Source organism: Tamandua tetradactyla, chromosome 1 (assembly GCF_023851605.1).
Source record: "Tamandua tetradactyla isolate mTamTet1 chromosome 1, mTamTet1.pri, whole genome shotgun sequence".
NCBI lineage: Eukaryota > Metazoa > Chordata > Mammalia > Pilosa > Myrmecophagidae > Tamandua > Tamandua tetradactyla.
The window spans coordinates 92,872,621-92,887,849 of record NC_135327.1 but is presented as its reverse complement, the minus strand read 5'-3'; the positions used below and the strand labels follow the sequence as shown (position 1 = coordinate 92,887,849).

At 36.6% G+C, this 15,229-nt stretch overlaps 1 protein-coding gene across 1 annotated transcript in view; it reads left to right on the top strand.

Annotated features, from left to right (window-relative positions):
• ZNRF2 (zinc and ring finger 2) overlaps positions 1-15,229 on the top strand; it is a 125,252-nt gene that overhangs the window by 69,009 nt on the left and 41,014 nt on the right. Inside the window, exon 2 of the mRNA XM_077120714.1 lies at positions 12,057-12,152. Within this exon, the coding sequence (XP_076976829.1) occupies positions 12,057-12,152 (96 nt within the window). The remainder of the gene's footprint in view (positions 1-12,056; positions 12,153-15,229) is intronic.

Below are 15,229 nucleotides of genomic sequence, written 5' to 3'. Positions count from 1 at the left end.
TGAGCTGCTTAGGCTGTGCTATGTTGCATTCTCTCATTTAAGCACCAGCAAATTAAGTCAAACATCACTCATTGCAGCAGACATGCCTCCTAGCTGACTGCAGATGTAATTAGAAACAGATGAGGTTCACATACCATTGGCTTATGTCCGCAGCAACAAAACTAGGTATGCTCACCTGGCCAAGTTGACAACTGAATCTAACTAACACAACATATAAAAAAGTGAGGGGATGGGAAAGCATAGGGACAGTGTATGTGTGTGGTATTGAACTCAGGTTGGTTTCAAATCAAATATGATAGTTATATGTTTAGTGTGTTGAATTTTAACCTCATGATAACCATAAAGAAATATATGAAAAATGTATCCAGATAGAAATGAGAAGGAACTCAGTATGGTACAATACAGAAAGTCAAATAAATATGAAAGTAGGCATTAATGAAAGAATTGAGGGGAAAAACAATATAAAACTTAAAACAATTAAATAGTTAAATGACAGAAGAAACTTCTGCATAGTCAGTAGTGACTTGAAATGTAAGTGGATTAACTCTCCATTCACAAGGCAGAGATTAGCAGAATGGATTAAAAAAACATGACCTAACTATATGATGTATGTGAGAGACTCACCTTAAATTCAAGGTGAAAATTAAAAGTGAAAGAGTGGGGAAAAATACATATCTTGCAAATAGTAGCCAAAAGAGAGAGAGGTTAGTAATATTAATATCAGATAAAATAGATTTTAAGTCAAAACTGTTGAGGGACAAAGACCGTAATTACGTGCTGATAAAGGGGTCAATTCAACAAGAAGACAAAACAACTTTAAATATATATGCAACTAACAGCAAAACCCAAAAATATTTGAAGAAAATACTGTCAGATTTGAAGTGATGGTTTTACATTAATGGTAGGAAACTCTATGAGAGCACTTAAAATAATGGATGGAACATGTCTAGACCATAATAAGGAAACAATGCTTGAATGATACTTTAATCCAACTAGACCTGTCAGGCATATATAGAACACTTTACTCAAAAACAACAGAATACACATTCTTCTCATGTATGTGTGAATCATTCTCCAGAATAGACCATGATACACACACTGTATCTTCTCTGATCACAGTGGAATGAAGCTAGAAATCAGTAACAGAAGGAGAAATAGAAAAGTCACAAGAATGTGGAAATTAAACTGTCCTTTTAAACAACCAGTGACTTAAAAAGGAAATCATGAGGGAAATTAGGAAATATCTGAAGGTGAATGAAAATGAAAAGACAACATATTAGAATGGATGGAATGCAGCAAAGGCAATGCTGAAAGGGAAATTTAGAGCTCGAAATGCTTATATTACAAAAAGAAAGATTTCAAATCAGAGTTCTAACTTCAAAACTAGAAAAAGAAAACCAAACTAAACCCAAAGTGACCAGAAACCCAAAATAACAAAGATTAGAGTGCAGATAAACAAAATTGAGAATTAAAAAAACAGGAGAGAAAATCAACAAAACTAACAAAAAGATGAATGAGCTCAACCAGTCTTTAGTTAGATAGGTAAATTTAAAAGGAGGGCACAAATAACTTAAATTGGAAATGAAGAGGGGACCACTCGCATTGAAATTAAAACAACTATAAGAGGATCCTGTGAAAAACTATGTCAACATATTTATGTCAACAAATTAGATAACCTAGAGGAAATGGAGAAATTCCAAACTACACTGACTCTGGAAGAAATGGAAGATCTCAGCAGATCAGTAACTAGTAGAGATTAAATCAGTATTCAAAAATGTACTAACAAAGAAAGCCTGGGACAGATGGCTTCACAGGGCATTTTTACCATACATTCCAAGAATTAACACCAGTCCTGCTCAGGCCCTTTCAAAAATTTGAAGAGGAGGTAACGTGGCCTATTTTGTTCTATGGGATGAAAATTACCTTCAAAGCAAAGCCAGATAAAGATACCACAAGAAAAGAAAATTACAGACCAATATATCTTATGAATAAAGATGTAAGAGTCCTCAACAAAATACTAGCAAACTGAATCCAACAGCATGTTAAAGGGATTATACAACATGATCAAATAGGACTTATCCCAGTTCTGCAAGGGTGGTTTAACATAAGAAAAACGATTAATATAGATATGTTAACAGAACAAAGGAAACAAGGCACAATCATCTGAATTGATGTGCAAAAGTCATTAGACAAAATACAGCATCCCTTCTTGATAAACACCTGGAAAACTAGAAGTAGAAGGAAACTTTATCAACATGAGAAAGGGCATATATGAAGACCCACAGCTAACATCATACATAATGGTGAAAGACTGAAAGCTTTCCCTCTAAGATTTGAAACAAGGTAAGGATGCTCACCATCACTACTGTTATTCAACATTGTACTAGAAGTTCATGCTAGAGAACTTAGGCAAGTAAAAGGAATAAAAGGCATCCACATTGGAAAGAAGAAGCAAAAAATTTCCCTTCAAATGATATGATCCTTATTACATGCAGAAAATCCTGAAAAATCCATAGCATAGTTCCTAGAACCAGTTAATGAATTCAGCAAAGCTGTGGTATACAAAATTACACCCAAATATTAGTAGTATTTCTATACACTAATGAACAAATGGAAGAAGAAATCAAGAAAAATATTCCATTTACAATAGCAAATTAAAAAATATCTAGGAATGTTGTAAAAAAATGTGTACACAGAAAAGTACAAAACATTACTAAAATAAATCAAGAAAGACCTAAATAAATGGAAGGGCATTCTGTGTTCATGGATTAGAAGACTAATTATTGTTAAGATGTCAGTTCTACTCAAAGTAATTTACAGACTCACCGCAATCCTAGTCAGAATTCCAGCAACCTCCTTTGCAGAAACAGAAAAGCAGAATAGAAATAGAAAATCATTATGTTTATATGAAAGGTTAAGGAACCCTGAAGAGCCAACATCATCTTGGAAAAGAAGAATGAAGTTAGGAAACTCACATTTCCTTATCTTAGAACTAATTACAAAGCCACAGGGATCAATAGAGTATGGTACTGGCACAAGTACAATCTTAAAGACCAGTGGAATAGGATTGAGAACCCAGAAATCAATCCTCGCATTTATGGCCAACTGGTTTTTGACAAGGGGGCAAAACCTACTCTAGTGGCAAAGAAGTATCTCTTCAACAAATGGTGCTGGGAAAACTGGATCTCTGTTTTGAAAAAAAAGGAAGGTGTGGACCCCTCCCTCACACCATATACAAAAATCGATTCAAGATGGATCAAATACCTAAACATTAGTGCCCAGAGTAACCAAAGTCCTAGAAGAAAACACAGGGAAGCATCTTTAGGACCTTGTGTTAGGCAATGATTTCTTAGACTTTATACACAAAGCACAAGCAACAAAAGAACAAATAGATAAATGGTACCTCATCAAAAATTTAAAATGTTTGTAAATTAACAGATAATGAAAGTAAAACGACAGTTTCCAGAATGGGATAAAATGTTTGGAAATGACGTATCTGATAAGGGTTTAATGTCCAGAATATATATAGACATTCTACAACTCAACAATAAAAAGATAAAACAACCCAATTTAACAAATGGACGGAAGACTTTAACAGGCATTTCTCCAAAGAAGATATACACATGACCCAAAAGTATGTGAAAAGTTGCTCAACAATATTAGCTATTAGCAAAATGCAAATGAAAACCACAATGAGATACTATTTCACACTCACTACCATGGCTTCTATTTAAAAAATGGGAAATAACAAGTGTTGAAGAATATGTTAAAAAAAAAAAAAAAGGATTACTCATTAATTGTTGGTGAGAATGAAAAATGGTGCAGCTTCTGGGGAGATCAGTTTGGTAGTTTGTTAGAAAGTTAAGTGTATAATTACCATATGAGCTGGGAAACCCACTTCTAGGTATATCCCCAGAAAAAAATGAGAATCTGTACTTGAACGATACTTGTACACTTATGTTCATAGCTCTGTTCACAGTTGTTAAAAGATGGTAGCTACCCTAGTGTCCATAAACAGATGAATAGACACCAAAATGTGGTATACATGTACAATGGTATCTTATTCAGTTGTAAAAAGGAATGTTGTTCTGATACACTGACAACATAGTTGAATCTTGAAGACATCATGTTTAGTCAAATGAGCTAGACACAAAAGGGAAAATATTGTATGATGTCACTATTTTGAAATAATTAGAATAAGTAAACTCAGAGTCAGAACCTAGAGTGTAGTTTTCCAGGGGAGGGGGTGGGGTTAGAGAATAGGAAGTTAAGGGTTAATATTTACAGTTCCTATTTGGGAGCATGGAAAAGTTTTGGTAATGGATGGTGGTGATGGTAGCACAATGTTGTGAATTTAATTAACAACACTGAGTTATGTATTTGACTGTAGTTTAAAGGGGAAAATTTAGGTTGTTATATATGTTACTAGAATAAAATTTTTAAAAATCCATTGAGCTGTACAGTACAGTACAGTTAAACCAGAGACTATAGTTTATAGTACAATTATAAAAATGTGCTTTCATCCATTGTAACAAATATACCACACCAATGCAGCATGTTAATAATAGGGTTGTGTATAGGAATCCAGCATTTTATTTACACATGGTTGTTCTGTAAACTCATAAAATTCCCTAATTTTTTATTTTTTGTAAAACTCAATTTTGTTTTTCCTCTTGCTAGGTATGGTCACTTAATTTAGATTCAATCCCTTTTTGCTTATGGTTATTTGGGAGGAAACAGGGTAGAAATACTGAATAAAGTAGTGTTATCCAGGGGAGATAGAAAGGCTTTTGTCATCACAGGTAAGGGCTTGGATTCACATATACTGGTGTTGATAACATTTATTTTACTATGTAAAGAAACTTTGATAGAGCAGCTGTGTCTCATTGAACTGTTACAGGAGGTTTTCCCTTAATCGGTAGGAGTATGAATTTTCTTAAAAAATGTCATTTTAGAACTGTACTACTTTAAGAATTTACAAAGAATAAGTGCTTTGTTTGAAAATTGAAAAGGTGATAATTAACTTCAATAAATGGTAGCTACTGTTTATTGAATACCTATCATGTTTCAGGCATTTCATTATATGTGATAACCTTTAATCCTCACCAAATTGCTAAAATATAAGTGATTTTATCAACATTTTAAAGGAAAGAAATCAGACCTGGAGGGCTTGAGTGCCTTCCTTGCCCATAGTCACATAGCAAGGTATCTGGTTTCATTTTCCTCAGTTTTGAAGAGTTCTTTATGTATTAGGGTTATTAGCCTTTTATTTGTGATATGCTGTAAATATTTTTCATTTATTTATCATTTGTCATTTGAATTTCTTCTTATATATTTTATCATACAACATTTTCTTTTCTTTTATTCCATCTGGGTTTTCTATTATGTTTATAAGAGAGACCTTAAAAAGCTAATTGGAAGCTTAATGTACAAGGCTAGGATCTTTATGTGAGATTTCATTCTCTCAGGCCTTATAGTTTCTTACAAGGAACTCTACCAGGTTCTTAATCACTGGGTAGATAATTCCTTTATCTGCATTCTGTTTTCTCATCTGCTGCTATCTCAAGTTCTTCCTTAGTTTGCTTTTTCTCATTTTAGTGAGTTTTAGGAGAGAGCTTAAAGAAACAAAACTCATGTGTTTAATTCATAGTATTTAATTGGAAATCCAGGTGGTTTTTTGTAAGTACAGTTTTCTGTCTTTAGTGGGAGGTTGGATAGTTCTCAGTGAAGCTTCTAAAATTCACCACACTGTACTTTCCTTTGATGATTTAGTGTTTATATGCCAGTATTTATCTGATTCTTACCAGTAACTGAAATCCATTGCCTCTTACCTCCTCTTATGCCCTGCTTAACTTCAAAGAAGCTTAGTAAATTCGGAAGTCAAGAGGTGGAATATAAAGATGGCACATCTGCCCACAGTCTGTCTTTCAACTCTATTTTCTCACTGTCTATTTATATGGAAATGGATCTCCCAAAATGTTTTTCAGATCCTAGACAGAGAGTTGTTAGTTGGCCCTTGAAATTTCGATGCTGCTTAAGAGTCTTTTACCTTTAGTTTGATCCATAGTTCACTGTTTTTGGTATAGTCTGTGTTTAGATATCATAGCCATTTTGTAGGTTCATTTTAGATGAATCTTTCCCCACCACACTCTCCCCTTTTTTTCTTTTTCATTTATTTCATAGGTTTCAAGAAGGGGAAGTAAACATACCTTTATTCATTTCTTTGAAGATACATTTAATAGACTTTGAAAAAGTGTTCAAAATCAAATATTTTACTTAGAAGAGTGGATTACCTGGATTAGTAGCCATGCCAAAAATTTATTCACAATATATATAATATAAACGTTCATGATTCTGTTTTGACTCTTTTGGTGGCACTGAGTTTCACATTGTTATGAAGGGAGGAGTGTCCCTGTAAGGACACATGTGCATTGGTGCTAAAGAGCTGCCAGAATCCGAGACAGTTTCAGGGACTGGTTTCTTTCACCACCCTTCTAATTAGCCGTTGTCTTTAATAGTGCTTCCTCTCTGCTCTGCAAGTCTACCCCAAGAATTCCATGTGGACCACGTTCCTGTTGTTTCTATTCCCTCATAAGTTTAGTTTACACATGACTCATCAGGGACACCGGGTCTCTCTCTTACCTACATGTGTCCTTTCTGCTTCATCTTTTTGCTGCTGGCTGATGCAATCCTCTCTGTTTGTTGGTATTTTGAAGAAAAACTGGCTCAGTTTTGTACCAATTCTGATTTTTACCTAGCCAAGCTATAAATAGGCTGTCTTTGGACCAGATATTCAGCGCTGCTCAAACAGCTTAGGGGTGTTGGGAGAGGAGAAAGTGGGTGGCAGAAAAACTTGGCATATATCATGGTTACCTAAGGAGCAAGGAGCCATGGATGGTGCATTTCCCCTTGGCAAGCGAATGGGCAGTATATAGCCAATATCAATATAAAATATTCCTTTTCATTATACCGGTTCATTTTTTTTTTATAAATTAACGGAAAAATAGAAATTAACGCAACATTTAGAAATCATACCATTCTACATATGCAATCAGTAATTCTTAACATCATCACATAGATGCATGATCATCGTTTCTTAGTACATTTGCATCGGTTTAGAAGAACTAGCAGCACAACAGAAAAAGATATAGAATGTTAATATAGAGAAAAGAAATGAAAGTAATAATAATAGTAAAAAAACAAAAAACAAAAAACAAAAAAAACCTATTGCTCAGATGCAGCTTCATTCAGTGTTTTAACATGATTACTTTACAATGCTGTCCATTTTTGAGTTTTTGTATCTAGTCCTGTTGCACAGTCTGTATCCCTTCAGCTCCAACTACCAATTATCTTACCCTGTTTCTAACTCCTGCTGGACTCTGTTACCAATGACATATTCCAAGTTTATTCTTGAATGTCCGTTCACATCAGTGGGACCATACAGTATTTGTCCTTTAGTTTTTGGCTAGACTCACTCAGCATAATGTTCTCTAGGTCCATCCATGTTATTACATGCTTCATAAATTTATCCTGTCTTAAAGCTGCATAATATTCCATCGTATGTATATACCACAGTTTGTTTAGCCACTCTTCTGTTGATGGACATTTTGGCTGTTTCCATCTCTTTGCAATTGTAAATAACGCTGCTATAAACATTGGTGTGCAAATGTCCGTTTGTGTCTTTGCCCTTAAGTCCTTTGAGTAGATACCCAGCAATGGTATTGCTGGGTCGTATGGCAATTCTATATTCAGCTTTTTGAGGAACCGCCAAACTGCCTTCCACAGTGGTTGCACCATTTGACATTCCCACCAACAGTGGATAAGTGTGCCTCTTTCTCCGCATCCTCTCCAGCACTTGTCATTTTCTGTTTTGTTGATAATGGCCATTCGGGTGGGTGTGAGATGATATCTCATTGTGGTTTTGATTTGCATTTCTCTAATGGCCAGGGACATTGAGCATCTCTTCATGTGCCTCTTGGCCATCCGTATTTCCTCTTCTGGTAGGTGTCTGTTCAAGTCTTTTTCCCATTTTGTAATTGGGTTGGCTGTCTTTTTGTTGTTGAGATGAACAATCTCTTTATAAATTCTGGATACTAGACCTTTATCTGATATGTCATTTCCAAATATTGTCTCCCATTGTGTAGGCTGTCTTTCTACTTTCTTGATGAAGTTCTTTGATGCACAAAAGTGTTTAATTTTGAGGAGTGTTCTAGTTTGCTAGCTGCCGGAATGCAACACACCAGAGACGGATTGGCTTTTAATAAAAGGGGATTTATTTTGTTGGTTCTTCAGAGGAAAGGCAGCTAACTTTCCACTGAGGTTCTTTCTTACGTGGAAGGCACAGGATGGTCTCTGCTGGTCTTCTCTCCAGGCCCCTGGGTTCCAACAACTTTCCCGGGGTGATTTCTTTCTCCATCTCCAAGGGCCCGGGCTGAGCTGCAAGTGCTGAGATGAGGAATGCCAAGCTGCTAGGCTGTGCTATGTTGCGATCTCTCATTTAAGCACCAGCCAATTAAGTCAAACGTCACTCATTGCAGCAGACATGCCTCCTAGCTGACTGCAGATGTAATTGGCAACAGATGAGGTTCAGGTACGGTTGGCTTATGTTCGCAGCAACAAGATTAGGTATGCTCACCTGGCCAAGTTGACAACTGAATCTAACTAACACAAGGAGCTCCCATTTATTTATTTCTTTCTTCAGTGCTCTTGCTTTAGGTTTAAGGTCCATAAAACTGCCTCCAATTGTAAGATTCATAAGATATCTCCCTACATTTTCCTCTAACTGTTTTATGGTCTTAGACCTAATGTTTAGATCTTTGATGCATTTGGAGTTAACTTTTGTATAAGGTGTGAGATACGGGTCTTCTTTCATTCTTTTGCATATGGATATCCAGTTCTCTAGGCACCATTTATTGAAGAGACTGTTCTGTCCCAGGTGAGTTGGCTTGACTGCCTTATCAAAGATCAAATGTCCATAGATGAGAGGGTCTATATGTGAGCACTCTATTCGATTCCATTGGTCGATTTATCTATCTTTATGCCAGTACCATGCTGTTTTGACCACTGTGGCTTCATAATATGCCTTAAAAGTCCGGCAGCGCGAGACCTCCAGCTTCGTTTTTTTTCCTCAAGATGTTTTTAGCAATTCGGGGCAAACTGCCCTTCCAGATAAATTTGCTTATTGGTTTTTCTATTTCTGAAAAATAAGTTGTTGGGATTTTGATTGGTATTGCATTGAATCTGTAGATCAGTTTAGGTAGGATTGACATATTAATTATATTTAGTCTTCAATCCATGAACACGGTATGCCCTTCCATCTATTTAGGTCTTCTGTGATTTCTTTTAGCAGTTTTTTTGTAGTTTTCTTTATATAGGTTTTTTGTCTCTTTAGTTAAATTTATTCCTAGGTATTTTATTCTTTTAGTTGCAATTGTAAATGGGATTCGTTTCTTGATTTCCCCCTCAGCTTGTTCATTACTAGTGTATAGAAACACTACAGATTTTTGAATGTTGATCTTGTAACCTGCTACTTTGCTGTACTCATTTATTAGCTCTAGTAATTTTGTTGTGGATTTTTCCGGGTTTTCAACGTATAGTATCATATCGTCTGCAAACAGTGATAGTTTTACTTCTTCCTTTCCAATTTTGATGCCTTGTCTTTCTTTTTCTTGTCTAATTGCTCTGGCTAGAACCTCCAACACAATGTTGAATAATAGTGGTGATAGTGGACATCCTTGTCTTGTTCCTGATCTTAGGGGGAAAGTTTTCAATTTTTCCCCATTGAGGATGATATTAGCTGTGGGTTTTTTCATATATTCCCTCTATCATTTTAAGGAAGTTTCCTTGTATTCCTATCTTTTGAAGTGTTTTCAACAGGAAAGGATGTTGAATCTTGTCAAATGCCTTCTCTGCATCAATTGAGATGATCATGTGATTTTTCTTCTTTGATTTGTTGATATGGTGTATTACATTAATTGATTTCCTTATGTTGAACCATCCTTGCATACCTGGGATGAATCCTACTTGGTCATGATATATAATTCTTTTAATGTGTTGTTGGATACGATTTGCTAGAATTTTATTGAGGATTTTTGCATCTATATTCATTAGAGAGATTGGTCTGTAGTTTTCTTTTTGTAATATCTTTGCCTGGTTTTGGTATGAGGGTGATGTTGGCTTCATAGAATGAATTAGGTAGTTTTCCCTCCACTTCGATTATTTTGAAGAGTTTGAGGAGAGTTGGTACTAATTCTTTCTGGAATGTTTGATAGAATTCACATGTGAAGCTGTCTGGTCCTGGACTTTTCTTTTTAGGGAGCTTTTGAATGACTAGGTGGCGCTCGTGGCATTCGTTTGTCTGCGGGTCCCACCAGTAAAAGGTGCTGTGGGTCCTTTAACTTTGGAAAACTCTCGCCATGGGGGAGTTTCGCCAGCCGAAGCAGCTTGGAAGAGTGCCAGCCGGCCCGGGGGTCCGTACGCGGGGAAGGTCGCCAGCCGCTGTAGCCCGGGAGAGTGCCCATCCGAATTTCCTAGTCGGTCCGGGGCTCCAGGCGTGGCGGGAGGACACCAGCCGCCGCAGCCCAGGAGAGTGCACCGTTCCCAGCCGGACCGGGGAGTCACGTGTTTGTAAGGGACCCTCCCGGTCAGGGTCAGCGTTCTCCGCGGCCTGGGGATTTCCGATCCAATTCTCTCAGTTGGTCCGGGGGGCCTTGTGTGGTGCGGGCGCTAGCCGTCACGGCTTGAGGGGACCACCGCCTGACCAATTCTGTCAGCTGGCCCGGGAAGGAGGAAGGGAGGGACTCCGGCCATTTGCCGCCCCGCCCGGGAAAGCCCGCGCCCCTCGGCGATGTCACCGGAGCTCATTCTCCCAGACAGTAAGCTGTTCCAGGATGGGGTACGCTGTCTTTTTGATCTCTGTCGTGGCTCTGGAAGCTGTTCTGTATCGTTTCTACTCCCCTAGTAGCTGTTCTGGAGGAGGAAAGGTGAGGGTGGCAAGGCTGTCGAGGACGGTGGCGGAGGAGCTGGTAAAGGCGGAAGACGGCACGGTGGTGATTGGAGAGCCGCTGGAGTAGGAGGAGAAAGGGAACGAAAAGATGGCGGATGGAGCGCCGCCAGAGCAGAAGGGGAAAGAGAAGGGCAGGATGGCGGCGAGAGCGCCGCCGGCGGAGAAAGAGGAAGAGGAGGGCTAGATGGCGGTGGGAGCGCCGGCAGAGAAAGAGGAAGGCTGGATGGCGGCGGGAGCGCTGCTGGCGGAGAAAGAGGAAAAGGAGGGCTAGATGGCGGTGGGAGCGCTGGCGGAGAAGGGGGAAGAGGAGGGCTATATGGCGGTGGGAGCGCTGGCGGAGAAAGAGTCCAGTTCATTTTTAATGGCATATGTTAGGCAATACTAGTGCAGATTGAATGTTGTAGGAATTTAGCTAATAGGTAAGGGTCAGCGTTGACTGCAAAAACCCAACATGCTATTTTAGTTTTGCAATGTTTTTAGTAGCATGATGTGACAGAAAGACCATTGAACTAGAAGTTAGGAGTCTTAGATTCTGCACCTGTATTTACTGTTCTGAAAGACCTCATTTTCCTCAATAGATAAATTTTCATAATGTTGGTAGAGTAGAATAATTTTTAAAGTTATAGCTATCTGATTCAAAATGTAGTATACCAAGCTGGGAAAGACAAAATAGCAACAAGGGTAGTCAGAATCCAGAGTTATTATATCATGAGATTATATGTATCAGTCAATATAAAAAAATTAGGGAGAAGAGCGGTTATTTGGCACAGTACAGTAGGACTAGATATAGAAGTTTTATAGTGGACCACACCTTCCGCATTTGAACTTGTTTTATTTGAAGATGGGATGGTTCTCAAAACCTGATTTAAGAGAGATATTATAGTGACAAATTCTAATCCCAACTAAAGTTGCACATAATTAGTGTGCAAAAGGGCATTACTGTAACTGTGTAAATATAATATTGGAATTTGAAATGCTTTTAGTCTTGCATGCTTTTAAAATATCTATGCTTCAGAATATTTAAGTAACTTGGGTTTCTTTTACCTTTTAGGATTTAAGTGCCCTGTATGCTCAAAATTTGTATCCTCAGATGAAATGGACTTGCATCTTGTCATGTGTTTAACAAAGCCAAGAATAACCTATAATGGTAAGTCCAGTGCCTTAAAATAATATTTTTAAACGTAGTTACCCTACGTTTTATGAATTTCATTTTTCAAGTATTATTTAAAAGACCGACAAGGACCTTGTTTTCTGTGTCTTTACTAGTTTATTAAAGCATTGGTTCTCAAACTTTTTGATCTCAGGACCCTTTTATACTCTTATAAATTATTCAGGACTTCGAAAAGAACTTTTGTTTATGTGGTTTATACTTTCTGATATTTACAATATTAGAAATTAAAATTGAGAAAAATTTTAAAAGATTTATTTAAACATAATAATAAATCTATTTATTATACATTGACAAAATTTTAAATGGGGGGGAAAAAAAACCCTGTATTTTCTAAGACCAAAAAATTGTAGTGAGATGAATGATACTGTTTTACATTTTTGTAAACTCTGTATTATCTGGCTTAATCAATAACAAAGATTTTCACATCTGCTTCTGCATTCATTCTCTTGTGATACGATACATCATGTGTCCTCTGGAAAACTGCTTACATACTGGAGAGAATGAGAATGAAAAAGGCAAATAGTGTTTTGGTATTATTATGAAAATAGTTTTTATTTTGATATAGTAAGAGGGTTCTCAAAGACTCTCCATCCATCCTTCCTCTGTGCCACAAATTTTTGGAACCACAGTTTGAGAATGGCTGCATTAAAATAAAATCTCCTTGGGGTCAGGTCTAAGTAAAAAATTATGTTTATAGTGGCCATATTTAAAAGTTAGCATGCATGGTTGAAGTTGCAACTTTTGTATTCTTTTTGTTTGAGAGTATATAGTAAATGAAAGATACATATTTAAGAGTGTGGAAAAGTTTATCTAATAAATATAGTAAATAAAGGGATAAAGGCAAAAGGGAAGGCATGAAGAGAAACCAAAATCCCTCCCTGCAATGCATATTTGTCTTATCTTCCTTCCCACAGACAAATAAAAATCAATTAATGAGCCCTGGAGTTAGCTGATACTTTAATCAGGTCTGATAATCCTGGTTGTGGCATTCTTTCCTTATCAAAATCTCTGGACAGTCAAGAGCCTAGGTGAGATTTTCAGTGCAGTCTCAGGATACTTTGGAATAGATTGGGGGAAAAAAGCACTACAAGTAGTTCTGAACTGACTAAACAGAATAAAATAAAGGAAAATGAAAGCTATTAAATTTGGTTTGAAATAGAATGAGTAGAAAGAGTAACAAAACAATAAAAGCCAACTGAAAAATTATTCAACAAGTATCTTTTAAGCACCTCTTATGTACTAGGTATTGTGTTAGGAACTAGGGATATAGCAATAACAGAGGTGAAATGTACAATTCACTGATAGTCATGGATTTTTCTGAGCTAAGTTTTATTGGTTAACTAAAAATAATATGTGAAAAACTCCGTAAATGTAGCACTTTAACTTAATCTGAGACTTCTTCTCAGTTTCCCAGAATGTTGGAAGAGGTATAATTTAACATTGAAATGAGCATGTTACTATTGGTAACTTTTCTGCAAACTGATTTCAGAGTGTCTTTTCTCTCCTTGTCTTTTAAATAAGGTAGTGCTTCACTATTACAGTTGTTAGCAGTAAAGTAGTCTTTTCATTCATTTGCCAGTGGATCTTTCACAGTGGCTTTTAGTGATTACTTTGAATAGTAAATGTACTTGTTGATTATATTCACACTTTTGTTTGCATTATAAAATTGAATTGGGGGCAGGCCGCAGTGGCTCAATGCCAGAGACCCTGGTTTGATTCCTGGTGCCTGCCCATGCAAAAAAAGAAAAAACAAAAAGGGGAAAAAAAATTGAATTGGCAACTTTGCATCTAGTTGAAATTCAGTTCCTCAAGAAATAAAAAGTGTTCTCATTCAGGCTCAGACTTTGAAGGTAAAAGTGTTTGGGCTTTTCTTTCATATTTGCTCCATTTTTTAATCATTAACCTCCATAAATAGTTATATTTAATAAAAAAGTCTTTAAAATAAATATCTTTAGGGAGTGCAAGGGTAGTTCAGTGGTAGAATTCTCACCTGCCAGGTGGGAGACCCTGGTTCGACTCCTGGTCCATGAACTTCCCAAAAACAAACAAAGAAGCAAAGAAAGAAAAAAATAAAAAACAGAAATTCAACAAATGGAGCTGAAATAACAGGATACTCACATGGAAAAGGAATGAAATGTGACCCCCTGCCACACAGCAAATAAATAAATAATATATATATAATTTATTTAAAGATATGTATCTTTAAATCTTAAGCCTCTGGTCTTGAATTTTAAAAATTCAAATATATTGCCTTTGGCCACATAATGTGTTCGTGCACTATTTTAGTATTCTGTGCATTTATTTTTTTGTGTAATATAATAAGAATGCAGACTTTGTGTTACTATATTTGACACCTTTTATTTCTTTCTTTATTTGTGTTCAAGTCATTTAACTTTTATACTAGAGCATTTGTTGGTATCTTAAAGAAACCAATATATTATCTTCTGATTGGGATGCTTGTTTTGGCATGGGCAGGCTCCGGGAGTTGAACCCGGGTCTCTGGTATGGCAGGTGAGAATTCTGCCACTGAGCCACCATTGCACTGCCCTTGGGGATGATTTTAATTAATGATTCAGGCTTTAAATATTTGACAGTATTCCAGTTCATAAATTAGTTAAGTTCATGCAAAAAGTAGCTAGGTATGAAATTTTTAAATTTAAGTATGTTAATTTAATTGTTTGTAAGCATTCACAGTTAACAAGGAGCAAAAATAATTTCATAAAAATTATATATACTTTATATAATATAGTATATATAGTTTATGAAGTATTAAAACTGCTAGGCCAGGCCATGGTGGCTCAGCAGGCATAATTCTTGTTTTCCATGCTGGAGACCCGGGTTCAGTTCCTGGTGCCTGCCCATGTAAAAAAAAACAAAAAAAATAAATAAATCCTTGGACAGTGGTCAAATATGGTAAAAGAAGAAAAAAGGAGCTTTGATGAACTAACTTGGAACTTGAAAGAGAGGTGGCAGATTGTTAAGGGGCTACCCTATCACTGGCTAGTAGAAGTCTATAACTGCCCTATTTTGAAGGAAGAGTACCCATAATATCT